Below are 27,436 nucleotides of genomic sequence, written 5' to 3'. Positions count from 1 at the left end.
TCAAAACAACCCAATAGCTGGGTTTGTCCCTTTTTAACCCAGCGCTGGGTTATATTTAACCCAGCATTTTTTAGAGTGTAGTAAAGATTAATAAACAACTTTTCTTACTTTACTTCTCCTCCCATACTTTGCAAGATACTGTTCATACTGATTATTTATGTGGATTTAGTGCTTTCTTTGTGTTTCCATTGTTGCGTTTAGGTCATAACCAGCCGGAGATGGTGCGTGTCCGAGCGTATACATTTACAGATGATGCTGTGATGTGTGTGGGTGTGTCTTATCTGACATACGTGGAGGATAATGCGCAGGAGCTGGCTGAATACCTGGTTACCCATAGCGACTGTCTCAGCACCACTGAGCACAGACATCTGATTGGTCGATATGGTTTGGATGACAGCTCTGTGAGAGCAGATATGGATCAAAGGGTCACACTCGCCCTAGCCAACCTACACACCCCTCACAATCTTCTCGGACAGTCATCACAAGGTGTGTTTGCCATTTATAGTATGCATGTGTGTATGTTTGTGTGTGTGTGTGCATGATGGCAAAGGCAAGTGCAGCACCTGCTTCCGTGTATTGTATGGTGTGTGTGCATGTGTGTGCATAATCAGATTTCACTGTTCCTGCTTCACATCCAGATGACACAAATGTCCGGAGATGAGCAGTGAAATTATAAATGTGGGGTTCTAATTGGATTAGAGGTCACCGTGGTGATCATTAATGAGGATGTCCAAAGTATACTGTCACTAAAGGAGTTTCACAGACAGACAAAGTGGAATTAATATGTCATTTAAATGCGTTTTTGCAATTTATTAATTAAATCAAAATGCAGTGTATTTACAAATGTGTATGTGCATATAGAATCTCTCCTGCATGTGTGTGCACGTCTGGGCTTTGTGAGCGTCTCCGAGTTCCTTCTCTGTCAACCTGGCGCCCTGATGACTATCTGCTCAGCCAATCAGGATGGGGAGACGCCCCTTCAGCTGGCCCAACAGACCAATAAGCATGCTCTGCTAAAACTCTTTAAGCAGTAATGTATCCTTATTCCAACCCTTATGAACAAATATTTTTGGATACTATTTATACTTACTAACTACAGTTGTAGTTATTTGCACCTCAATATGCAAATAGTCATTACAGTAGCCTAGTCAAAAATTACATAGATCTTTGTACCTATTGATTTTGCATTGTTTGCAGTGTTTGCATTAAACTATGTGCTATATTTAATATATGTCTTTTAAAGCCAAATGATAACTATGTGTGACAAAAAGCCAGAAATGTAAGTCATTATTCACTCATTTTAAACTAAATGTTTCTCACACAAAGCTACTGAATGGATTCCAGAGACTTAATATATATTTCACGAGCAACACACAAAAAAATATTTTTCTCCTTTCACACTTTCTCTATCAGCCCTCCTAATCCATTATCCACGCCCCTGGCAGGCGTGTCACAAGTGTGGGCAGGTAAATCCCACCTCCTCAGGTTTAGCCACGCCTCTGGGATGATGTCTCTGTCTGTGTGTGTATCCGAGTCCTGTCCTACTACACAAACCTTCCAGTCATCCATATTACTGCTGCGAGAGTGTGTGAAGGATTCTGCTCTACTAAACAAGGTCAGATAATAGAGGTTAAAGGTCACACAGATATTACTATAAGTTTAGTACTGAATTTGCTTTGAAGAAGAAGCAAGATAATAAAGAAGTTATTTTTTTGTCTGTATGTGTTTTATACAATCTCAGATCAAAGGTCTGAGAGTGGATACAGACAGAAGAGCTGAAAGCAACACTCTGTTTTCATTCTCAGGTTAATGTTTCTCCTTTGATTATGAAAATTACATTCACAAGGCTGACTGTATATTATATAGTTCAAGTATCTGATGAATGTATGATGGCAGCTCTATAAACTTTCTCCTTTTTTCTCTCCCATTTTTATCCACCCCTTATTAAGGATCTCCATACTCTCTGCTTCACAATGTAAGTGGCTGTGACAGATTGAAATATTTAGCCTAACTACCAAAACTACTAGTACTCTACTGAAAATTGGAGATGTTAGATGACTGCTAGTCTTTAGAGAAATTAGCTAGTTACACTAACTACACTAAACTAATGAAGAACGTTCTTGACATTTCTCACAAAAATGAACAGATAGTTAACCAAAATATATACACTAAGTGTGTTTAAAAAAAATAGTACCTTCATAAATTCTTCAAAGAAGATACTGAATTACCTTGAACTTCCAGTCGTGACTCGAGTGAACTTCAAAATGATTCAGATGAATCGCGAACCGTTCATTGAGAAACCGCTCCAAACGATTCAGTGCTTGAGTGAACCAATTTGAGATCAATTCATGAAAAGGAACCGACTTCATATGATAGAAAATGTAACATTGTAGCAACTGTCAACTCCATCCTGCTGCTTACTCAATAAAATATCTTCGCTAACACTTAACACTAGTCGGAAGTGTCGTTGGATAGTTTTACTGTTTGTTGTGAAGTTTGAACGCTACTGTTTCATTTCTCATTTTTAGTCCTGCTTTTTTAAAGGTATGGTTTAATAATTCCAGTCAGGATGAAGATGAGGAACTTTTATCATCTGACGACTCTGGTAAATGTTTATCTTTACAAAGTTATGATGAGATTGGAGGTGTTTACATCAGTATAACAAAATATTTCATGGCTTCTTTAATCGTATTGTAAATGTGCTTTCAAAAGTAGGCTACATATGTTTAAAATATATGCTTTATGTCGACTGAAAAGACAAAAAAAGTTCAGTCAAAAGAGTATTGTACCTGCTAGTTGTCTAGAGCAACTTTTGAACCATTCATAAGACTCCTAATAAATAACTTTTTTAATAAAGTTGAAGGTTTCTCCCATTATTATTTTTAGAAGGGAAAATGAAATGGCTAGACTAATAGCCTAATGAAGAATGTTCTTGACATTTCCTACAGTTGATCGACCAATAGATATACAGAAAGTGTATTTAAAAATTCGGACTCTCCCTAAACCTCTATAACTGTTGAAATTTTGTATCTTTATTTCAAAATTCATACTTGTGTTTTAGTTGATGGACTCACAACTCATACTGATTCAACATCCAGTTCGCCCACTGACTCCAGCGTTACCATAACGAACAGCATCAACACTCTGCATGCTGGTGAGGATCAGGTAAGGTAAAAATTTATTCATAAAGGCTTTTTTTGAATGTGTAGTTTCTAGAATCATTATGCATGCAAGATTTGTCATGCCATATGTAACAAGAAAAATCCTCTTTTTTCATTAGTCAATTTATCCTCAGGAATCATTTGACTCTTTTGAGTTTGAATCAGACTCTACGGCATCTGAACAAGACTCTCCAGTCCAAGACAAATTACCCATCTATAGTCCACAGGACGGTGTGTTTGACTGTCTTTATTCCTATGTTTATCTGCATTAGTGTGTTCAAAACAGATTGAGATGTGCAAAATAAAGTATACTAGTTTGCATGGACGTTTTTTTTTTTATGTTTCTAGGGCCGTTTCCCTTCAGCAATGAAGAAACATCCACAGAGATCAGACGGTATTTGATCTCTCACACCCATGCATACAGTCATTTGTGCATAACATTATTTCTTATATACTTATTTTAGATGCTTAACTATGTTTCACTATTTATTTCCAAATTCCTAGTATGTGGTGTAACAAGTCAGAGGAAGAAGAGAAAGAGAAATTCATCCCTACATCCAAAAGTGAGACAGAGAAATATAAAGTGAGTCGAACACTAAGCTTTCTCAGGAGCCGGATGGTCAACACCAAAATAAAAAACAAGGTGAGAGAAAGATGGTAAAAGAGACTTCCTGTACTGTGCACCAGACTAAAGTTACATGTAAGTCTTGAAATACAACTTTTGATTTGTTTTTAATGTATTTTATATGCAGCAATGACCACAACATCAGAAAAGTTTAGGGAAAAAATTACATATGTATAATTTGGCATTTGTGTTTTTTTTTTAATGAATAAATGATATATAAGAAACAAAAAATAGATAAAATAGAATGAAGTGTATATAAAATATATAGAAAATGTTTTTATTGTCTATGAAGTATATATAGCACTTTGTACAAATTGAAGGTTTAAACAAAACATATTTTCATTTTTTTCAATATATTTTTTCAATATGTATGTTTTATTCAATATTAATTTCAGTATTTCTATTTAAATACAACATGTATTTACAATGTTTTTTAAAAAAAATCTTGAAAAAAAAATCATGAATTTGAATTTGCAAATCTCAGTTTTTTTAAAGGGGTCATATGCTGCGATTTCAATTTTTCCTTTCTCTTTGACGTGTTACAACCTCTTGGTGCATAAAGAAGATCTGTAAAGTTGCAAAGACTAAAGTCTCAAATCCAAAGAGATACTCTTTATAAAAGTTAAGAGTCAACCACGCCTACCTAAAACGGCTCGTTCTAACACGCCCCCACATGTCTACGTCACTATGTGATAAGATTTGCATAACGCCGCCCAAATATTCACGCAAAGAAAGAAGCTTCGTCATGCCTGGAGCTGATCCGTGCTGGTCGCTGAGGAAATACAACAACTTTGCGCTGTGGATCGCCGGATCGGCTTTCACCGTGGACGAAGCGGAGTCCAGCCCGGGGTCGTCACATGTGGTTGCCGCAAGCCCGCACGCTGCCACTCACTCTAGGCCGCCGTGTGTCGGGGCATAGAGGAGAAACAATAATGTACAGTATGTGGAAAATAATGTGTTTTTTTAACCTTAACATCATATGACCCCTTTAACTTTCTTTCAGCCACTGTCATCCATAGATAACATGATTAGTGGTGATTTCTGTAATTAGGCACATTATATGAATTTCCTGAGGAAACATGCTGTAGTATGTGCTTACAGGTAAATGCAGAGGTTTCCTCAGCTTTGCACCAGCTCTGTCTACCGCAGCAGCCTGTTAAAGCAGCTTGTGTAGTCTGTGAGGGAGCTGACAGTGATGAACCGCTGCAGTGCACATGTAAGTGTGTGTTTCTTGTACAGATATATATATTTTCACATTTATGCAAAAATATTTGTTGTACCAAAAGTCTATACTGGCTTTATGATGTCACTTCCTGTCCAGACTGCTCCATGATCATTCATAAGACCTGCTGTGACTCTGCACCTCTGTGTGTAAAGGTGAGAGTTTGTGTGTTAAAAATGACACTTCACTTACAAGTGTGCTTGAAACTATGTTATGTGATTGCATCTATTTCCATAACCCAGAATCCTCACCAGGCACTTCTGAAAAGCGCTGACTCTTCAATATTACTATGTGAGAGAGACAATCGTGTTACTCTGAAATGAAATTATAACCAACCATGTCATGTAGATCTCATGTGATGATATATATTTCATTAACAGACTCGTCAAGTCATAGTTCTCCATCTCTGTCTCTGGTCAATGACACCACCATGTCACACAGGTCTGTTTATGTCTTCCATAAGCTTAATTTGTCTTTATGTTACTGTTTACATTTTGAGATGCTTTGTATGTTTCTGTATCAGAAAGCGGAGTAACAGTGAGGGGTGTGGCCATGATTTCACTCTACGGAAAAGCAAGTCTTTTATTGGTCGTTCTTCTGGAAGCCCCACCTCCAGTGAGTTCACCCAGTCATTCCAAACCTGTATGACTTACTTTCTTCTGTGGAAATCAAAAGGTGCAGAATTTCCTGCCCGATTTTTTTCCATACAATAAAATGAAATGGGAACTGGGGCTATTGAGTATCATTGAGATGCTATTATAGTTTTTACAGATTTTTTTAAAATTCGTTTTTATATTTTAAATTAGTTTTAGTTTATTTTTCTGTGTTTCTGTTATTTTAATTAGTTTTTAAATATGTCTATATTGTTTTTATTAATTTTGTATCAATTGTAACTTGCTGAAAGTATCTGAAATAAAACTAGCTGAAATCAAATAAATTTATATTAATAAATTAAATGAATACTATAATTTAAAAAAATTCTAAATGTATAAATAATTGGGTTGTAAAGGGGTGGAACATTTCCGGTAACTTTCTGGAAACTTTCAAAAAAAAATCCAGGAAAGTTTCCAAAACTTCTGGAATGTTTCAGAAATTTACTGGAAAATTTCCAACTTTTTGCAACCCTAATAAATAATATATTAAATGTGTGTTTTGTATTATATATATTACATTTATTAAATGTATTTTAGTTTTTTAGATTTATTTTATTTCTGGTAATATTTATTTTAAGTAATGAAAATATTTTTATGGTTTTAGTTTTAGTTAACTATTATAACCCTGCTGTTGATCTCTAAAAATAACAAAAAAGCAAGTACGACTTGTGTGTGATTTTTATTTAATTTTTTTTTTTAATTCTGAAGCCAGGTTTGATGTCAGTGACGATTGGAACCAGTGACGTTTGCTGTCATTCATGTCAAATAACATGATTTTTGGCCAAACTATAGTTTTTCCAAACACTTTTATCATCTCTTTGCCAGATTCTACTGATTCTTCAGCTCACATATCATTTGACTACTCGGCTGAATCTTGGAGCGCTGTTGTGGACAATGAATTCAGTAGGACACTGGACAAAAAAGTGATCAAGAGACAGGAGATCATCTATGGTCAGTAATTATGGCTGCAAAGCCTGTTTTGGATTGATATGTTTGGATATCAAAAGTTTGGACGCTTTAGTTAAGCCTAATTTGATTTGTTAGTGATGTGTTTGTTGCAGAGCTGATGCAGACAGAATTTCACCATGTCCAGACTCTCTCTGTTATGGCTGATGTTTTGAGGCGGGGACTGTTGGAGGACGTGCAGCTGGAGCAGGACGTGATTGCTCAGATGTTCCCCAGGCTGGATGAGCTCTTAGCTTTGCATAAAAACTTTCTTATAGACATGGAGAACAGACAGCGGACGTCTATTCACCCAGGAATGCACAAGAACTACATCATACGACAAATTGGTGATATTCTGTGTCAACAGGCAAGTGAGAACCCAAACATTTGAAGACTTGATCAATTTACATATTGTGGCTGAACAAGTTTAGCTCTTAGGTTCATTTAGCATTCGCTTATGTAGTTTGCAGGCCGAAATGCTTCTCAGATGATAGAGCTGTACGGTGATTTCTGCAGTCGGCATCCAGAAGCACTGAAAATTTATAAGCAACTACTACAGAGCAACAGGAAACTACAGTTATTTCTCAGAGTAAGTTGATTAAGCACACACGAAAACACTCATACAAAACAGATTTCTGATGATGACCATATTTGTTGCTTCTACAGCAGCAGAGTAACAACTCTGTCATCAAACGCCGTGAAATCCCAGAATTCCTGTTGCTTGTTACCCAGAGAATCACAAAGTACCCTGTTCTGGTAGAGAGACTCCTTCAACACACTGATGGTAAATTGCAATTAATGATCAGTTAAATATGAATAAATATTACTTTTAAAATTAATATAATTTATATTATTATAAATGTCAGTTACAATATGATATTTTAATTTAAATGTAATTTTAATTCATATTTAACTGATCATTCATATTCACATAATTTATATTGAACAGATTATTATTATTATTGACTCCTTCAACACACTGATGATACGATATACAATTTAAGTTTAAGTATAATTGTTATTCATATTTAACTGATCATTCCTGTAAAGAAAGTAAAATATAATGGAAGTAAAATATACATATGAATTTGCACTATTAAAAATTAGTGCAAACTGATACATGATATTTTTATTAATTATTCGGAGAGAGATCTGAATGATCACTCTTGTGCTGTGCTGTCACTCCTGTAGATGGCAGTGCTGAGCGCTATGATATTGCAGTGGCACTGGAGGGTCTTCGGGGATTGATAGATGAGGTGGAGCGATGTGTGGGAGATTACCAGCGTGCAAAGAAACTCCAAGATATCATAAATCGCCTAGACAACAAGAGTTGCACTCGCCTGAAGAACGGAGAGATCTTCGGCAAGCAAGACCTGCAGAAAACACACCGAACTCTCACACACTCTTCAGCGCTGACCTGTAGGACCACCTCTGGCAGACTGAGAGGTCCTACTGCCATGTGTTTCTATTTTTTTTTTCACTAATGTATTATTTAATTCCATTCCCAGTGTCTCTTTCTCTCTTTTACAGATGTTGTTGCGCTGCTCCTCACAGATGTTTTGGCTTTCCTTCAGGAGAAAGAGCAGAAGTTTGTCTTTGCTGCACTGGTACAGAAATATATATACATAATATGTACATTATATTGTATTTTTCTGTCCCTAAGCAAGTGTTTGTGCACTTAAAGGGTTAGTTCACCCAAAAATGAAAATTCTGTCATTAATTACTCACCCTCATGTCGTTCCAAACCCGTAAGACCTCCGTTCATCTTCGGAACACAAATTAATTAAGATGCATTCTGACAGCTCTCTGACCCTCCCATAGTCAGCAAGGGTACTACCATGATCAACGTCCAGAAACGTAGCAAGGAGATCGGTAAAATAATCCATGTGACATCACGGGTTCAAACGTAATATTACGAAGCTACGAGAATACTTTTTGTGCGCAAAAGAAAAAAAAATAACATAAATAAAATAAAATAATAATAGGGTCAGAGACCTGTCAGAATGCATCAAAAATATTTTAATTTGTGTTCCAAAGATGAACGAAGGTCTTACGGGTTTGGAACGACATGAGGGTGAGTAATTAATGACAGAATTTTCATTTTTGGGTGAACTATCCCTTTAAGAAATCAAAATATGAATTCACTTTTAAATACATTGTGTCTTCAGGAGCAGAAGCCATCTGTGATGCCCTTGCGAAGGCTCATTGTGAGGGAAATAGCCAATCAGGAGAGAGGATTATTTCTGATCAGTGGCGATTGCTCTGTAGGGCCTGAGATGTACGAGATACACACACAAACTCGTGAGGAACGCAACACATGGATGACACTGCTGAGACAGGCTGCTGATAGGTGCGTTAGACCTAGAGAGAGTTTTAATTTGTCTTGAATGACATTTTTTAAGTCTGTACAGTACCATTCAAAAGTTTGGGTCAGTAAGCTTTTTTTTTTTTTTTTTACAAGAAATTAATACTTATATTAGCAAGGACACGTTAACACATAAGGATACATAAATTGATCAAAATTTGTAATTTATAATGTTAGAAAAGATTTGAATTTCAAATAAATGCTGTTCTTCTGAACTTTCTATTTATCAAAGAATCCCTTAAAAATTTGTCACAGTTTCCACAAAAATATTAAGCAGCACAACTGTTTTCAACATTGATAATAATAAGAAATGTTTCTTGAGATTTCTGAAGGATCATGTGACACTGAAGACTGGAGTAATGATGCTGAAAATTCAGCTTTGCATCACAGAAATAAATACATTAGAATAGAAAATTATAATACTATTTCACAATATTACTGTTTTTACTGTATTTTTGATCAAATAAATGCAGTATAAGAGACTTCTTTCAAAAACATTAATAAATCTTACCCACCCTAAATCTTTAAACGGTATATATTTGTATTTGTTTCAGCCTTCCTGATGATCAGACTAAGAAGAATGAGGGGGAAATCAAAGTCAAAAAGATACAGAAGTTACAAGGTACACATCCATCCATCTTTCCATCCACCTGTGCATGTCTTTATCATTCCTTATGTCTGATTACTTGTGTATGTCTGTGTGTGTGTAGAGACGCTGTTTTCTCTGGACCTGCGGTTGTGCTCTGTTATTGAGGAGAAGTTAAAGATCTGTAGAGGGACTGGCAGATGGAGTCTGGCTACCTGCCGCCTTCTCGTTCAGCCACACCCTGAAAACACCCCTCAAGGTGTCGCATTACTGTCTGACGCACAGGAAGAGGGTAATGAATCTGTCTTTCTCTCTGTGAACACACAGTCAGGCTGTACTGATCTTCACCAAAGTCTTTTTTTCCCCAGTGGTGAAGCTGGCTATCACTTTGTTGACTTGGCTTTTTCCTTGCATATGGTCACCAAGTAACCATGACAACTTAGGCCAGGAAAGAGCAAGCCGTGAGTAATCAAATTACTAACACTCAAATTGTTATATAACAGAAAACAATATCATTATTGTTTAAAGGAACCACATTACAGGACTTTTTTTCACTCTCCAGCATTTTTCTGTCCAGATAATGAACAAAATTTGGCAAGTCGGAGCAGGAGGAGTGCTTTGGTAGGAACAGGGGTGGGGCCTGTCACAATAGCCCCTATAAGCCCCGCCCACCAGACTTATTTAAAGGTAAACACATTTGCAAGCAATTTACTACATATTTGAACATATTTGAAACACAAGCAGATAATGATATCTATGTTAATTGTTTGTAAAACCATTTTTATACAGATTGCCCCATTCAATTCAGTGGAACAATTTATGTAATAATAGAATTATTAATAATTTTTATATAGAAATTCTGCTCATGCATCATGAATGAGGTCTGCTTTTGTCTGTTTAGCGTATATGATTATAATACATGGAATATGTGCATTTTCTCTACCAATCCAGGTAGCGGAGGGTGTTCACAACTTAATCCACATACTCTACAGTCTGCAGGTGTGAGCCATTGATTAACTTTTAATAAATCTAAATGTTTATTTGTTTGTGTAATGTATACATATCACTGTTTTTTTGAAGGCTGCAATAATAATCCAAGACAGCTGCTTTGAAGTTCAAAATCTCCTCCTCCTCGAGGGAGAAGCTCCGCCCCCAACTCTTACAAGTGATTATGATGTCAAAAGGGTGGGTGTTGCAGTTTTTCTTACAGCATGTTTATCTAGAATGTGATAGAGTTACATGTAGGTATTATATAATGAAGTAGAGTTTATTTGAAGCATGTTCCAGACTCTTAAAGGAATAGTTCACCCAAAATTGAGAATTGCTGCCGAATTATCCACTAACCTAGTTTATGATAAATTTTTGTCATAGATTATAATAACATAGGCCTATATTTTTTCATATTTGTTTATTTTATTTTTCTTTATAATGAAGTAGTCTGTATCTAGTAGATTGTGAAAGAATGATTATCAGTTCCACACACAGAGATATATAAATTCTACATTTATTTAAATGAGGGAAAAAAACTTCACTGGTATCGGATCGGTATCGGTATCGGCCAATACCGAACCCTAGGTATCGGAATTGGTATCGGAGTTGAAAAAGGCGGATCGGAGCATCCCTAAATTATACTGAAAATTTACTTATCCTCAGGCCATCCAAGATGTAGTTGAGTTTGTTTCTTCATTGGAACAGATTTGGAGAAATTTAGCATTGCATCACTTGCTCACCAGTGGATCCTCTGCAGTAAATGGGTGCCAAACAGCTAAGTAAAAACATCACAATAATCCACAAGTAATCCACATGACTCCAGTCCATCAATTTCACCTGTGAAGTGAAAAGCTGCCTGTTTGTAAGATACATTAAGGCGTTTTAACCAAAATATGAATCCACTGTCCATATTACGCTTCCTTCAGTGAAAAAGTCCATTCCCTGTTGTCCTCTCACATCAAAGTCCACCAACATATTTGTTTAGAACTATTTGGACTATTTTTGATCTGTGTGGATTACTTGTGGATTATTGTGATGTTTTTATCAGCTGTTTCAACTCTCATTCTGATGGCACCCATTCACTGCAGAGGATCCACTTGTGAACAAGTGATGTGATGCTAAATTTCTCTAAATTGTTTCTGATGAAGAAACAAACTCATCAACATGGCCTGAGGATGAGTACATTTTCAGCAAATGTTCATTTTTGGGTGAACTATTCCTTTAATGCTATTTACACTTATTGCACTTCCTGTATCACTGTCTCAGCAGCAGAGTTTGGAGTGTGGCATGGTCAGCGGGACTGAGGCTGTGCAGCAGAAAGAACTGGAGCAGAGAGAAAAAGAGCATGCTGAACTGACAGACAGACTGGCGAAAGAGAAAGAGCAGTTTGAGGAGGAGCTGCGGCTGTTTGAGGAGAAGATGAGGAAACTGAGAGAAGAGGAGAAGAGAGTGAAGGAAGAGGGAGAAAGATTAAAGGAAGAGGGGAAGAAAGTTCTGAAAGAGAGGAAGAGTCTGGAGACACAGATAAGACTCATTCAACACAATTCAAATCATCGGCAAGGCATCTCGCCTTCTATCATATCACAGGAGAAATGATGTGCATTTATATGTGTGTATTAAAAGTTTGTATGTGTTTTAGTGTTAAAGAGACATTGCTGTGTTTTACTGGCAGAGTTGGAGACAAGATCTGACCTTCAAGAGCAAGACCAGGCTGTTCATTTGAAAGAAGTGAAATTTTGTTTTTCAGAGCCTGTTTTTCAGAGTTGTCTGTAATGATGATGATAACGCGTCAGCGATTGGTTGAGGTAATTATCACTTTTAGTAAAATGGAAATAGACTGCAGTCTTGTCTGAGACCATAAGTCAAGATCTAGACCATGTTTATGTAGTCTCAAGATCATGACTCCAACTCTGCTTAGTGGTGAAGTGTATCAGAATTGTACCACACTATAAGTCTTTGGTGGAGATAGCAAATCATCAGTCAAAACCCTTAAATTATTTAATATTTTTATTACTGTATTATTATTATAGCTCTAGTATTTGAATAATACTGGAGTGTCATTCTGTTTGTTGACAATCTTAAACATATTCAGACATCTGTCACATGTTTTTGCATGTGTATTTGCTGAATATTATTCAAATGACTAACAATCACCATACCCTTATTTTGCAAACACCACATGTAACTTAGAAATACCCCAGATTTCTTTTAGAAAGTGAAGTGAATCTTTGTTAAAATTTCTGTTAGTAGAGTTTTAACTGGTTGCAGGCCGGACAGACTGGGGATGTACGAGTCTTCGCCGCAGCCTGACCACAGCAGAGTCCACACTGGCTGCGGCATGCTTTCCATACTTGTCATCCTCCAGCTGCTGATGAGCGACCTGCAGCTCTGTGATCTCTTTCCCTGAGGATTCCAGATGTTTCCGGAGCATAGTACTGCCCTGAGAGTATAAGGGAAATGTATGTGTTAACAGTTCACACTGTGGTAAACAAAGCTAGTTTTTAATTTAGACTATCAGTTTACACTACCGTTCTAAGGTTTGGGATCAGTATGTTTTTTTATTTATTTAAAGAAATTATTGCTTTTCCTCAACAAGGATGCATTAAATTGACCAAAAGTGACAGTAAAGACTTTTATGTTTTTACAAGTTCTATTTAAATTTTGTTTTTTACTTTCTATTATTCAAATAATCTTGAAACAAAAAGGTTTTCACAAAAATATTAAGCAGCACAACTGTTTAGCACAACACTGATAATCAACATTGATGACAAATGTTTCTTGAGTAGCAAATCAGCATAGAATGATTTCTGAAGGATCGTTTGAATGAAGACTGGAGTAATGGCTGCTGCAAATTTAGCTTTGTCATCACAGAAATAAATTGTGTTTTAAATATATTAAAATATAAAAGTTATGTTAATAATATTTCACAATATTACAGTTTTTACTGTTTTTTGAATGCAGCCTTGGTGAATATTAGAGACTAATTAAAAAAACAAAAAACAATCTTACTGGCCCCAATCTTTTGAACAATATGTAGACTATGTATCTTTACTTAATACTTACATCTTTACATTTTAAAAATATGATGTACTCTTTGTGCTTTACATGAGTGTTTAAATTAAATTATAAACAGTTATACTGTCATAGTGTTTTTTTTTTATGTATATTGTCTAACTGTTACTGCATATGCAAAAAAGATTAGGAAGTATTGCACTTTATGATTGACAGATCATAGTGGAATGTTCTGAATGTTAGATTACATCCAATGCTCTGACCTGTGTTAGGAGGTCGGATTCTGGCAGCCCAACACTTGAATGCCGCCCATACAGCTGAGTCATAGGCCTGCTCAATCTCTCACGACAAAAAAGATCAGCACTGCAGACTGGGCCCTGCAAGGAAGGAATACATCTTCATTAATCAGTGAGTGAAAAAGTCATGAAAAGAATGGTAACATTATGCAGAATGTAGGATTTTTAGTAGCACTTTAAGATACATTTTAGTGGGTGCATGTGGGTAAGGGTTAAAGTAGTTTTCACAACCTCAATATATGCACTTGAAAATAGGGCTGCACAATTAATCGAATTTCTAATCGCGATTACAATTACAGATGCCACAATTGTGCAATCGTTTGTATAACATAATACCATGCATATTTTTACTTTTTTATTTAAAGAAGTATCCAATCCAATGTATAGTTGACATTTGAGGCTATACTATAGAAAAGCAATAAAAGTTTTTCAGTTAGTGTTTTGCGCTCGTTTATTTTCATATAAAAATATGGCATGCAGTTGCTTCAAACAATGGTACAAACATCATTCAGTGTAAATTGTAATAATCGTAATTAATAATCGCAATTACAATTTCAAGGGAATAATCAACAATTAGGATTTTTGTCACAATCGTGCAGCTCTACTTGAAAGTCACTTTGGTAGTAAATTAGTACCACAGTCTATTCATAAAAACATACCATAGCTCTGCCAAGACTGTAGCCAGCACATTGCATCTGTCTCTGTTTGCGGTAAATGGCCTGTCTTGTGGCAGCTGAGCTCAGTGTCAGATGTTGCTGATGAGGAAGAAGAAAAAGATATATATACCTGAATACAGTAAACTAGTCCAGAACATTTCATTACCTTAGATCAAAATCACATTTAATACCTCAAATACAAAGTAGGAGCAGAGCAAATGCATTATGCTTGTAATTATGCCAGCAAAACATTGGGTATTTCCTTCCATTTCCATTTATTTCTGCTCTTTTGAATATTTATTGGACCTCTGGAGAATCCCGTTCTGCAAATCCCTACAGCCTTTCAATGTCCGTCATTATTCCCTGTCCATTGCATATACACTACTGTTCCAAAGTTTTGGGTCTGTAGGATTTTTTGATGAATTTTTTTTTTTAATTAGTCTCTTATGCTCAACAAGGCTGCATTTATTTGAGCAAAAAAACAGTAAAATTAGTGTTTTCTATTTGAATACATTTTAAAATGTAATTTATTTCTGATGGCAAAGCTGAATTTTCAGCAGCCATTACTGCAGTCTTCAGTGTCACATGATCCCTCATCAATCTAACTACAGCCTTTCAATGTCCGTCATTATTCCCTGTCCATTGCATATACACTACTGTTCCAAAGTTTTGGGTCTGTAGGATTTTTTGATGAAATTTTTTTTTAAATTAGTCTCTTATGCTCAAAAAGGCTGCATTTATTTGAGCAAAAAAACAGTAAAATTTGTGTTTTCTATTTGAATACATTTTAATGAATTTTCAGCAGCCATTACTGCAGTCTTCAGTGTCACATGATCCCTCATAAATCAATCTAACATGCTGATTTGGCACTCAAGAAACATTTCTTATTAATGTTGAAAACAGTTGTGCTGCTTAATATTTTTGTGTAAAAGTATAGAATATCAACATTTAACACATATTGCCACATTCCGTTTCACTCTGCAGAATTCAGTCTGGGCCTTCAAATCATAATTTAGTATTCCTTCCACTCTCCACTTTAATCACACACCTCTAGGTTGATAGTTTCAGTGATTTTGTTCAGCAGGGCCTCGCTGGCTGAACGGTGCATATCTGTTTGCTTTGTGATGACATCACTCATGACTTGTGAAATGTTCTCTCTGAGCTGCTGAGATTCACGTAGTACTGTTGATGAAGAATCCAAAGCCTGTTTGCACTCTTAATGAAAGACAGAGTGAGATTAGGTACCAGCGGTCGTTCGCTGTCTGCATGCAAGCTTGTGTGACAGAGACAAAGGAAGGGTGAGAGACTTTAAGATAAAAGTGGCCCGGGGTACCTGGAGTGAACGGTCCAGTGGAGTCAGGTTTCAGTAAGAGGGGAGAAGGGTATGTTTTCACACCCGCTGAGAGTGAGCCATGCTGGGGAAGCAGCTCTGTTACTCTGGATCTCTCAAAGGCACAATCCAACAACTGCTTACTGCTCTCAGCCAAAGCCTCAAAATAAAATAAAATTAAAAAAACAGAATACAGCTTTTTTTTTCAGTCCTGATGAAACCGTTTAATTCTACTGAACATGTAAGTTCAATTTGAGACCGTTCATTTGCTAATGCAAAATTATATTTAGTGAATCATCCACAACTTGTTCAAAAGTTTGGAGTCGGAAAGATTTTCTAATGTTTTTGAAAGAAGTCTCTTATGCTTACCTATTTGATCAAAAATACAGTAAAAACGGTAATATTGTGAAATATTTTTAACAATTTAAAATAATTATATTATATTTTTTTATATTATAAAATGTAATTTATTCCTGTAATGGCAAAGCTGAATTTTTAATGTCACATGATCCATCAGAAATCATTCTAATATGCTGATTTGGTGCTCAATAAACATTTCTTATCAGTGTTGAAAATAGTTCTGCAGCTTAATATTTTTATGAAAACCATGATTCTGAATAGGTTAAAAGAACGAAGTATGAAGATCAAAAGAACAGCATTTATATAAAATAGAAATCTTTTGTAACATAAATGTCTTTCATGTCACTTTTGATCAATTTATTGCATTCTAAAAACAAAAAAATAATTTTCTTCTTTTTTTTTTTTTTGAATGGTAGTGTACATAAATTAAAGTTCAGATTATATAGTTTATCTTTAGACTACATAGTATTTTAGAAATTAAACTGTCAAAAGAGTGGCCTGAACAGTGGTGTGAAAACATTCCTTTATAGGCATTAGATATATCTAATAGGCCTATTTTTCACCTGTTGTTGAGTTAAAGTCTTTCTCAATATGCTCTCCAGTTCTTGTTTTAGCACATTCAGGCCTCTTTGTTCTTTGTGTAGAAGATCATCAGCTCCATCCAGTATCTTGACAAAACATAGAGTGGAAGCCATGAACTCTTTATTTTTCAACAAGGATATTTAATATATTTTGTAAGTCCACATTTGATCTCTTTAACCTCTTATGGGGTCACTTTAAATTAGACTACCAGTCATTTTACTGTATATACTGTAGCTACTCACTGTCTCTGTGGTGGCCGGTCGAAATGTCCTTCCGTCTGCACTTTGCTGATTGACCAGCAATGCTTTCCTAATACTGCGGAGCAATTTTTCCAGTTGTTCCCTTTGATGCTCCACCCTGGTGCCCTCCTGTGTGACCCTACCTGCTTGTCTGCGCAGGTGACCCTCCACCTCTCTCACACCCCGCATATATTCACCCGTCATACCGGTGCTGACAACTGCACTCTGATCACGCAGGGCCGGCGGGGGGAACAGCCTGCTCATGACTCCAGAAGTGAGCTATGAAAGAAAAACAATGTTTTATCATATTGTTGGAATGTGGAATGTACTTCTAATGAACATGTACAGTAAATGCAACTTGAGTCCTAATTCTAGTCTTATTATATATATCTTATATATTAATGTTCATACATTTTTTGATGTTTTTGAAATTAGTTATAGTATGCTCACGGAGATGGCATTTATTTGATCAAAAATACAGTAAAACTATAAATACTTTAATATATTATTACAACTTAAAATGTAAAATTGTAATATATTGTAAAATGTAGCCTAGGCCTAATAATGGTTAACTTGAAATGGGTTTCTCATTGCTCAATACCACAATGTTTTATCATATTGTTGGAATGTAGAATGTACTTCTAATGAACATGTACAGTAAATGCAACTTGAGTCCTAATTCTAGTCTTATTATATATATCTTATATATTAATGTTCATACATTTTTTTATGTTTTTGAAATTAGTTATAGTATGCTCACGGAGATGGCATTTATTTGATAAAAAATACAGTAAAAACAGTAATACTTTAATATATTATTACAACTTAAAATGTAAAATTGTAATATATTGTAAAATGTAGCCTAGGCCTAATAATGGTTAACTTGAAATGGGTTTCTCATTGCTCAATACCAAATAAAATATCTAGTGTAGAGGCTAATGATCGATATATTTGAATTTAACGTCAATTACAGCGTAAAAATTATATTCCAAAACTTTTGCTTTCTCTTGCAAAAGTTTTGCGTTCCTCCAAAATAATTGCGTTCGCTTGCAAATCTTTTGCGTTTCTCAGGGGAACGTTTTACGAACAAACGCATCAGTTTTGCGAAAGAACACGAAAGCATTCGAATATTATTTTTCATACCACCATGGACGGGGCTCCGTATTTTAATTTTTTTTAAAGTTCACACCGCTGCAAAATTGTATTCACAATTAAGTTATACACCGCTGCTTCGAGCACATTAATTAGTGCTGAAATAAATCGAATATTCAATATAAAAATATTAAGCATTCAAACTTAAATTAAAATGTTGTTTAATTAAGAAATGTAAACCATATTCATAATTAACGATCTGCAATTACTGGTGCGCACTACGTCATGACGACGCAACGCTGCATTGACCAATCAGAAACCAGGACCGGAATTGTGAGTTTTATAATAACAAATAGGCACTTTGCTGCTTGATTCTGATTGTTTTAAATAAATGAGCCACCATATCAACTTCTGAGGTACTTTACCATACTTCCAGTGGATTTAGGTCGGAATTCGTCTTTATTTTCCGAGTCACTCTCATTGTGCTCCTTTTCGACGCTGCTGTTCACACTGTATGCTGTTAACGGAGGAAGTCTGTGGGTAACGTTAAATGTCCCAACGCTGTGGCTGCGGTAGCGTGTAGATGAGTGCAGTTGATCTACGTGAGTTTGACGCAGAAGAACTTCGGCGCGCAGAATCGAGCGGACAGTCGCGTCCCTCCAGCCTTTAGATCCCACAACCGCAGCCGGGGGAGCGGACTGGACCGGCCGCTGCATGGTCATGGTAACGTACTTATCTACTTTAATTTACCATCAGTGGAACAATCCGAATAACTCCAAAGTGTTTGGGTTTAAAAGTGTTGGTTGTCTCCAACGCAACAGTTCCTCAAGTGACCAGGTGCGCGCACAGAGCTCTGATTGGGTAACACGAGACGCACTAATGAATGAGTGTCAATGCAGGCAGTTCATTCAGATCCATTCACACTGCAACTCAATCCGTGGAGATCGTGTTACATGATGAGAACAGATCGTGTGCTGTGATGTGCAACAGAGTTTCCTAAATTAGTCTGGCACAATATATACATTTTTAAAAGAAATAAACAGTTACAATGAAGAATTTCTCATAAATAAGCATCACAACTTAACACTGTAACACTATTGACATTAGAAAAGTTCAACTTTTTATTAGCATTTAAATGTAATATTTTACATTCCAATAAATTACCCCATGCTTTGATCAAATAATTTATACATTTTATAATTATATAGTATAACTATATAATACAGGTGCATCTCAATAAATTAGAATGTCGTGGAAAAGTTCATTTATTTCAGTAATTCAACTCAAATTGTGAAACTCGTGTATAAAATAAATTCAATGCACACAGACTGAAGTAGTTTAAGTCTTTGGTTATTTTAATTGTGATGATTTTGGTAGATGATAGATGTTTGCATGATTATTCCAGGCCTGAAACAATTTAAAAGTCCCTGATATTTCAAGATTTTGTATCACTGCCTATAGGAAGTATATGCACCTATGTAATATATGATGAGGACATCCATAAATAAAAATCTAGCACCAGACAGAATGATCACACAAAAAGCACAATCATTTAGATATTTGAGGCTTTATTGTCAATTATACCCCCAAGTTCTCAAGAAAGAACCTTTAATATCTCCAGCCTCCCAACAAAACCTTCAGAAAACCCACACAAACTTGAGGCTTCATTTGAAATGTGATTTATGAGGTTTGCACCAAGTCGTGAGGATTCCAGTGTAGCCAAATAAAATAAGCTGATTAAAACATGTACTTTCCAGAGAGTCTTTAAATCCTTCTATTGTGCAAAAGTTTTCTCTACACTGGAACGAAGATAGCACATTCCAGTTGGTACCATAATGGAATCTCCAAAATCAAACATTTATAAATAAAGAAAAAATATAAGATCACATGGAAAATCACATTGGGGAAAGACAAATCAAACAATAACAAGAAAAGCAGCATTCAACATATCCATTCATAATTATGAAACACAATTTAAACATTTAATAATAATAATGGCAGGATTGTGGGATATGGAAAAATAATTATTAATAAGCAAAGTGTGTGCTGAAAAGGCACTTGTGTGTAACAATGTAAATCTTGGAACCACAATCTGGAAGTGTGGGAAGTAATCAGAACATTTTTAGTTCAATCTAAATTACTAAAGCAACCTGTAATGCCCCAGTCATAAATTAATTTAAACTAAAAAAAAAAAAAACATTTCATAATATACACTCAACTTTCTCAAAAGTTCAGTTTTGAGGAATCTGGTAGAACATGCAAATGGCACTATTCACAACTTGTATACGTTGGCCTGTCTTGATTTCCTTTCAGTTTTAAGAGAACTAGAGAATTACTGTTTTAACAGAATTAACTTTATTAGAAGCTGAACCATTGTTTTAGATTGCACTCAATGAAAGTAGTGCCATTCACAATATATTGAGCTGTTATCAAGTTTAGCGCATACACAACATCATTAAACTCAAATTATGTGTTTAATCACACACTCACAGTGTGTGTTTGAGGGCTGTTTTGGGTCCAAGTCTGCTAGAGATGTTTTGCTGTAGCTCTGTTAACACACCGTCCCGCTCCTGTAACTCCAGAAGAACTTGCTATGAAGGGCAAACAAGAATATATCACGTCAGTAATTTGTGATCATGGAGGATGTGTTAAATTGGTAGCAACCAGCAGTTTAGAAACAGGTTATTTACCTCTATGAGTTTATCCCTCTTCTGAAGATTGTCTCTTAGTTTTCCTTCCTCAAAAGCTCTCTCCTTATTTTCCTTCTTCCAGCCTAGTTCAGCCTCCTTTTTCTCCTTGGTTTTCTCTCTCAGCTCCTTGAGTGTGTCCTTGAGTTGCTCTGATAGTGCAGTGATGGCTTGTTTGTGATTTTCTCTTTGGTCCTGAAATAACATGGAGGCATGTTGACGAAAACATACAAACCTGATCTTGAGAGCACACTGGTTTGGACAGCTTGCTCTCTTAGGTCATGCTTTTTAAAAAACGTTCATGAAATGTTTACTGGTAGCGATGCACTGAAATTTCAGCAACCAAAAATAATCAGCCAAAAATTTAGGTTTCCACCTAAACAGTTTTGGAAGGCCCAAAATCACTGCCCGAAAACGTGTGATGAGATTAATTTCACTTCTCTGGTGACACATTTTCACATACTGATTTCTCTTTTTTTAAAGAATCAAATTCTGTCAATTGTATAATGAAATTTAAACAATAAATGTGGTTTTGAAGCTCTTTACTTTCAGTTTTGAAAACGTATTTCCATTTCAGTGCTTTGGTAGAAAAAAATTATATTTTGGTGCATCACTAGCTACTGATATTGGCCAGAACATTGTCTGCACACACCACTAGGTGGCGCAATTGCTTTTCTGTTGCATCATGAAATGAAAAAGTCATCGAGTACATTCATTAGATTCAGATTTTCAGGTTTTTGAGATATTCAGCACACTAAAAATGATTGGCAATGAGTTGACATTTTTGAAAAAAAGCCACAATGGGAAATTAAAGTTATGATTTAGTCAGACCTTACCAGTATGATGCTTTCAGCATCAGTTAAGGCCGATGAGAGGCTTGAGATCTCCTGCAGCATGGTGGCACTGAGCTCCTCTCTATCTCTGAAGCTCGCTGCCAGCAGAGCTTCTTTCTCTCGCAGCTGATTGACCAATCCAGCCTCAGCTCCGCCCCCTTCCAATCCCCGTCCAATCAGTGAGTCTGAGAGTGCCTATGGGGAAAATGTTAATAGTTGACTACTGGAAATTATACATTAACTAAATCAACTGAACTTTGCAAAAGAGGTCAAATCAGACAGAGGGCGAAAACGCCACGTCTACCTGCACATCTCTGCGTGAACTCTCCAGCGCCTCTTTTAGCTGGGAAATATAGTCTTTGTTCTCCTTCACCAGTGCAGTCAGAGCTGAATCTCTCTCTTTCCACACTTCCCATTCTTTCATAATCTCCTGTTGGGCTCGATCCCTCTCTGCAAGCTCTACACGCAGGTGCTATTAGAAGATACAAAACATTGATTTTCTTCTCATTATAGATTTGCAAGCTGAATAATTTTTTACTGTTTAACAATGTTTTTCATAATGCAAACCATTCAAACTATTGGGAAACTAAACCCCACTGCACTTTGAGAACCCTGTTTTCTGTATAAGAGGTCTCAATGCCTCATTTACTCTCCAATGAATAGCACTCATGTATAATAGCAGCAGTTATTAACCAAGTGATTAAGTAAACAGTATGTGTGTACCGTTGAATAAGAGCACTGTTTGTTTGACTCACGTTAATAACATCCTGGTTACACTGGAGCACAGTGTTGAGTGTGATGAAGTCTCTGTCTCTCTCTCTGCCAGCGTCTCTCATGGCCTGCAGCTGTTTCTCCAGAGTTTTCTCTTTTTCACTCACCTCAGACAGCTGGGCCTCCAGGACCACCTGATTAAAACATTAACATAAAAATTAAGTATAAGCACTGTGGAATAATGTGCATGTGTTTTCAGCATTACCTGGACCAAGCAAACACACAACTGCTCTTGTACTCAGGTTAATTACCCCACAAATCTCACACTGACTGGGTGTGTTAGCCAGAACTTCAATGTAGGCTCAGTCTGTGTGTACTACTTGTAAGGGTCAAATAACTAAAGAATATAGTAAAACCGATTAAAATTACTGTTCCCACAAATTGAAACTGAAATAAAGAATGCTACTGTTCAAACATTTGGGGTTGGTAAATTTTTTAAAATGTTTTTGACATGCTCACCATGGCTACTTTTTTCTTTGAAAAATACAGTAAAACAGTAATATTTTGAAATATTATTACAATTTAAAAACCATTTCTGTTTTTTAATATATATTAAAATGTAATTTATTCCTCTAATGGCAAAGCTGATGTTCCTTCAGAAATCCTTCTGATATGCTGATAAAACTTATTGACCTCAAACTTTCGAATGTAGTGTTTATTTGTAATTTATTTACTTATATATACATTTTCCAAGATGCTTTGATGAATAGAAAATATTATATATAAATATAATTGAAAATATATATTATTATTATTACTACTATTTATTATTATAGGAAGCTGTCAAGAGGAAAATCATATTTCAATAATTGACTAAATTATGCTTTCATTCACTTCTAAATAATGGCACAATTTTTATTATATGATCCGGTTTAGGGTTAGTCTATAGTAATTATAATAATTATCTTAATTTAGGAACAACAGAGGTCTGAGCAGTCTTCATTTAAACCGCTCAGTTTGTTCATCATTTAGACCTCACCTCGCGTTCACTGCGTGTATCAGTCACTGCGCTGGCCAGTTTTATGACGAGTTTGTCAGTGTCCTGTGATTCCAGCCCCTGCTCAGCACACAGCTTCTGGATCAAAGTCACACATTCCTGAAGTGAGGAGAGCACAGAGTTCACTGACACAACCGTGACCTCCACACAATCCGTTTTTATCCTGAATCTATAATGAGTTCATCGATTCAGTACTCACCTGGATTACGTTCTCTCTGCTGTGCAGTGATTGGCTAAGACTCTCTATGAGGTCATTTTTATTTTTCAGACTGGTCTATGTGGCAAAACAGATCAGATGGGTATTAGTCTCACAAACAGACATCATCCCCAGTAAAATGACTCCATGTCATGCCTGAGGGACAGTTCATGGCATTGTGACTCCTTATGACTGCATTCCACTAGTGTTGTTATAACTGCTATCAGCTCACACTAGAGAGGAACCATTCAAATGCTCCTTCCCAGCATGCACCAGTGCTATGAAATTACAGCACTCTGTAAAATACTGAATTAAGGTAGATCATAAGAGAGCAGTAATGTACTGTGGCCACAAAAAGTATTTGGACACTTAAGTCACACTTTATATAACAGCACATCTATCTAAATTTTTGATCATAGGTCTGTTATTCCTCCTTCCCTAATTATCTATTTAAACTTAATATGATCTTGTTGTCCAAATACTTCTATGCAGTATTATTTTGGTATTATTTATATACTATTATAGTATTTATTAACATTTTGAATGAGCTTTTATTTTTATATTTTCAGTTTTCATTTTAATTTTATGAGTTTTAGTAATTTTGCTATATGCTTTTGTCATTTTTATTTGTTGTTTTTTTAATATATATTTATATTTAGCTTATATTTATGTCAGTTTTGGTATTAGTAATTTTATTACTATCACTTAAATGAAAATTAGAAATGTTACCTTGGCAAAAAAAGAAACTGAAATAAGTCCTTTTTTTAGTTTTTCTAATATTTATATTTATTTCTCCTTTATTTCAATTAACAAAAAACTAGTTTGAAGAGTTGATCTACTGTTCTGTCGTCTAAATCCTAACAAATTTCTTTTTATGAAACATTTTGATTTAATGGTTGGTATTATTTATATACTATTATAGTATTTATTAACATTTTGAATGAGCTTTTATTTTTATATTTTCAGTTTTCATTTTAATTTTATGAGTTTTAGTAATTTTGCTATATGCTTTTGTCATTTTTATTTGTTGTTTTTTTTTATATATATTTATATTTAGCTTATTTATGTCAGTTTTGGTATTAGTAATTTTATTACCATCACTTAAATGAAAATTAGAAATGTTACCTTGGCAAAAAAAGAAACTGAAATAAGTCCTTTTTTTAGTTTTTCTAATATTTATATTTATTTCTCCTTTATTTCAATTAACAAAAAACTAGTTTGAAGAGTTGATCTACTGTTCTGTCGTCTAAATCCTAACAAATTTCTTTTTATGAAACATTTTGATTTAATGGTGTGTTTGTGTTGTCTTTCTAAATAAATGTAACTAATTTTTTTTGTTATCTAATGCAATGGAATTCATATATTAATTGTGGCTTAAATGTCTGAATACTTGTTTGGGCCATTGTATGAATTAATTTCTCATGTATCTGTATATTTCGTTGAAAATACAATATATTTAATACATGATGAAGACTGAAAGAGAGAAAAATCACATCAAAATGCAGCAGCTGACAAGCCTTTTATGAAAGAAAGCCCAGGGCAAACTCCTTTGGTCTGGGAAGATTCCTGGAGGAGGTGTGTGTGTGTGTCTCTCTACGTGGGCAAACCCAAACACTATCTTTTTGAAAACATCCACACACCTTCTGTAATATACCCTATATAAGGCATAATTTGAAAAAAGTCAACAAAAAGATTAGGAGAGGGTGTGCCTCAGATGTGCTGTGCTAAGCCTCTAAAACACAATGCACAGTGCACACGATCGTTTGAAACACCCATGCCATTTAACTTAATCATCACGTCGTCTAACCACTTGCGGAGACTTCAACTGCTCGGCAGGAGCATCGGTTGTTGGTTTATTGGCGTCCCTTAGCTGTGCCTCAAGACTTCTGATGAAAGCTTGAGCTTGAACAAGTTGTTCACGCAACTGCTTCACAGCAAGGTGCACCCTACCTGCGGACGCCTAAAAAGAGAGATAAAAATGAACTGCAAGGTTTGAAAAATGGTGAAATGTCTGAAACAGTATGACAGTCCTCACCTCTCTTTGCAATGGCATAAAGTCGTCTTTTAGCTCAGTCAGGATGTCATTGTTCTCTTCTTCAAATTCATCCTCCGTCCCATTGTTGCCCTCTCCAAAATTCAGGACCCTCACTAACCCTGCTTTCAGTCCCACCTCATCCTTCCCATTCTGCAAGTCCCCTCTGCCCAACACAGGAATGCGACTTCCAGCAGGTGACCTCACTGGCTTTCCTTCAATTCTCCTTAACTCTTTGAAAACTGTGTCTATAATGGCCGAATGCTCTTCTGGCCAATCAAACGGATCGTTGCCGTCTAAAGAGTCCAGCGACTGAACTGAGGTAGTGCGGGATCGAGATCGCAAAGAATGACAGGAACCAGACAGCGAGGCGGGGCTGGATCTGACAGACGGCACTTTCGACCAATGAAGAGGCATGCTGCAGGATTTTTCTCGAGAGAGGCCCAATGATGTGAAAGTTTGATCGGGCAAGTGACGTGGAATCCCACAAACAGACTCGTAGTCCGAGTCAGACACCCTCAAGGAGTCGCAACACTCACACTTCTTGCCTTTATGACACCGTTTCCCTGTTCTCCTATAATATGGACACGACTCCGCTTTCTCGGACCACCATTCGTACTCTGAGAGGGCCATGTTGTCCCTCAGCATTTCTCGGTATCCTTCTCCTACAGAATCCTTCCTGACCCCTTCATCCTCACTGGAACTTCCGTTTCTCCTTGAAGTAGACATGTGGCGCTGATCGTACATGCTTCGCACCCATCGCCTGATCTTGTCCCTTTCCTGAGTGAGTTTCTGGAGTCTCTCACTTGACAGCACTCGGACTCTGGCAATGACGGTGTCGAACTTGAAAACTCGCTCCAAAACGGACACACACTTGCCGCATAAAAACTCCCCCTGACCGTCCCCACGTGGTACAGACTGCTCTAATATATGTGTCAGCACACAAAGTAGGTCGATTCCTTTCGTGGGGGTGAGCAGGCCACGAGACTTCGATAGCGAACGGGAGGAGCTTAGTGATAAAGTGCTGCCTAGAAATAAAAGATAAAGAATATATTCATAATTATAATCAAACATGCAATATTTTTTAAATGTACTAATAATTTAAAACCTATGCAGCATTTTAATAGCTTCAATAATTAAAAGTAATAATGCCGAAATATGCGTTTTTTTCTATTCTCCATTTTATTTAAAAATGTATACAGTAATAGCAAATGTAATGTACTTAGACATGTTCTCTGCAGGTCATACCCCATGGGCTGCTTTGTGCCGATCTGGGCAAGCTTCCCTTGCTAGAAAAGTCTGTCGGCGTCTGAGGTTGTGCCCCCTTTCTGTTCTGACCTGCATACAGCCATCGCCGCTGGTTACCTTGCAGGTCACTCCCACAAATGCGGCAGCCTTCACTTCGAGTGGTCATCATAAAAAGGTGCAGCAGGTGCCCTAATAATAATAATAATAGCACAATACAATAATAATAATAATAATAATAATATTAATAATTCAATAACAATAATAAAACTAATCTTTTAAAAAAATTCTCAAAAAGATTCTTCGAAAATTGTCATTGAGTGTTTCATGGAAAAAAATGAATTAATGATACAGCATGATACTGGCATCTGAGGGGCAATTTAAAGCTTCTAGAACAATATACATATACTTTACACACCTGAATAAATCTATCAGTAGTTAACTGTTGTCCTTTGGCTGGGGTGGATCTAGTGAATGACAGCTCACTCTCCCCCACTGACAATCTCAATGTTTACATGGGCTGAACACATCGGCCTTGAGCTCTAAACACACACACACACA

At 36.1% G+C, this 27,436-nt stretch overlaps 3 protein-coding genes across 3 annotated transcripts; 1 reads left to right on the top strand and 2 right to left on the bottom strand.

The window, feature by feature from the left end:
- Positions 1 to 1,507: 1,507 nt before the first annotated feature.
- Positions 1,508 to 12,253, top strand: LOC107730815 (rho guanine nucleotide exchange factor 28). Its single transcript, XM_016541756.1, has 27 exons — positions 1,508 to 1,615; positions 1,742 to 1,805; positions 1,950 to 1,975; positions 2,545 to 2,605; positions 3,062 to 3,165; positions 3,296 to 3,392; positions 3,510 to 3,555; positions 3,666 to 3,804; positions 4,888 to 5,002; positions 5,108 to 5,163; positions 5,251 to 5,299; positions 5,389 to 5,449; positions 5,532 to 5,623; positions 6,487 to 6,612; positions 6,723 to 6,973; positions 7,070 to 7,195; positions 7,273 to 7,390; positions 7,798 to 8,052; positions 8,137 to 8,213; positions 8,775 to 8,956; positions 9,526 to 9,593; positions 9,682 to 9,849; positions 9,926 to 10,018; positions 10,135 to 10,244; positions 10,509 to 10,556; positions 10,638 to 10,742; positions 11,814 to 12,253. Exons 1-27 carry the CDS (start codon positions 1,508 to 1,510, stop codon positions 12,141 to 12,143), a joined length of 3,075 nt encoding a protein of 1,024 aa, XP_016397242.1. The 3' UTR covers positions 12,144 to 12,253.
- A 50-nt stretch (positions 12,254 to 12,303) lies between these two features.
- LOC107730874 (coiled-coil domain-containing protein 105-like) lies at positions 12,304 to 18,950 on the bottom strand. Its single transcript, XM_016541831.1, has 8 exons — positions 18,540 to 18,950; positions 17,026 to 17,301; positions 16,765 to 16,869; positions 15,845 to 16,001; positions 15,560 to 15,726; positions 14,515 to 14,610; positions 13,823 to 13,936; positions 12,304 to 12,987 (listed from the first exon to the last, which is right to left on the bottom strand). The coding sequence occupies exons 1-8, from the start codon at positions 18,834 to 18,836 to the stop codon at positions 12,802 to 12,804; spliced, it is 1,398 nt and encodes a 465-aa protein (XP_016397317.1). The 5' UTR covers positions 18,837 to 18,950; the 3' UTR covers positions 12,304 to 12,801.
- Positions 18,951 to 19,490: 540 nt separating this feature from the next.
- LOC107730848 (golgin subfamily A member 4-like) lies at positions 19,491 to 27,415 on the bottom strand. The gene is made up of 11 exons (XM_016541791.1): positions 27,294 to 27,415; positions 26,879 to 27,067; positions 25,634 to 26,658; positions 25,406 to 25,558; positions 23,602 to 23,676; positions 23,385 to 23,501; positions 22,390 to 22,539; positions 21,939 to 22,106; positions 21,638 to 21,829; positions 20,805 to 20,996; positions 19,491 to 20,705 (listed from the first exon to the last, which is right to left on the bottom strand). The coding sequence occupies exons 2-11, from the start codon at positions 27,045 to 27,047 to the stop codon at positions 20,601 to 20,603; spliced, it is 2,346 nt and encodes a 781-aa protein (XP_016397277.1). The 5' UTR covers positions 27,048 to 27,067; positions 27,294 to 27,415; the 3' UTR covers positions 19,491 to 20,600.
- Between the last annotated feature and the right edge of the window lie 21 nt (positions 27,416 to 27,436).

The sequence above is a fragment of the Sinocyclocheilus rhinocerous genome, unplaced genomic scaffold (genome assembly GCF_001515625.1).
Source record: "Sinocyclocheilus rhinocerous isolate Xijiao unplaced genomic scaffold, SAMN03320098_v1.1 scaffold938, whole genome shotgun sequence".
Taxonomy (NCBI): Eukaryota; Metazoa; Chordata; class Actinopteri; order Cypriniformes; family Cyprinidae; genus Sinocyclocheilus; species Sinocyclocheilus rhinocerous.
This window is presented reverse-complemented; position numbering and strand designations above follow the sequence as displayed.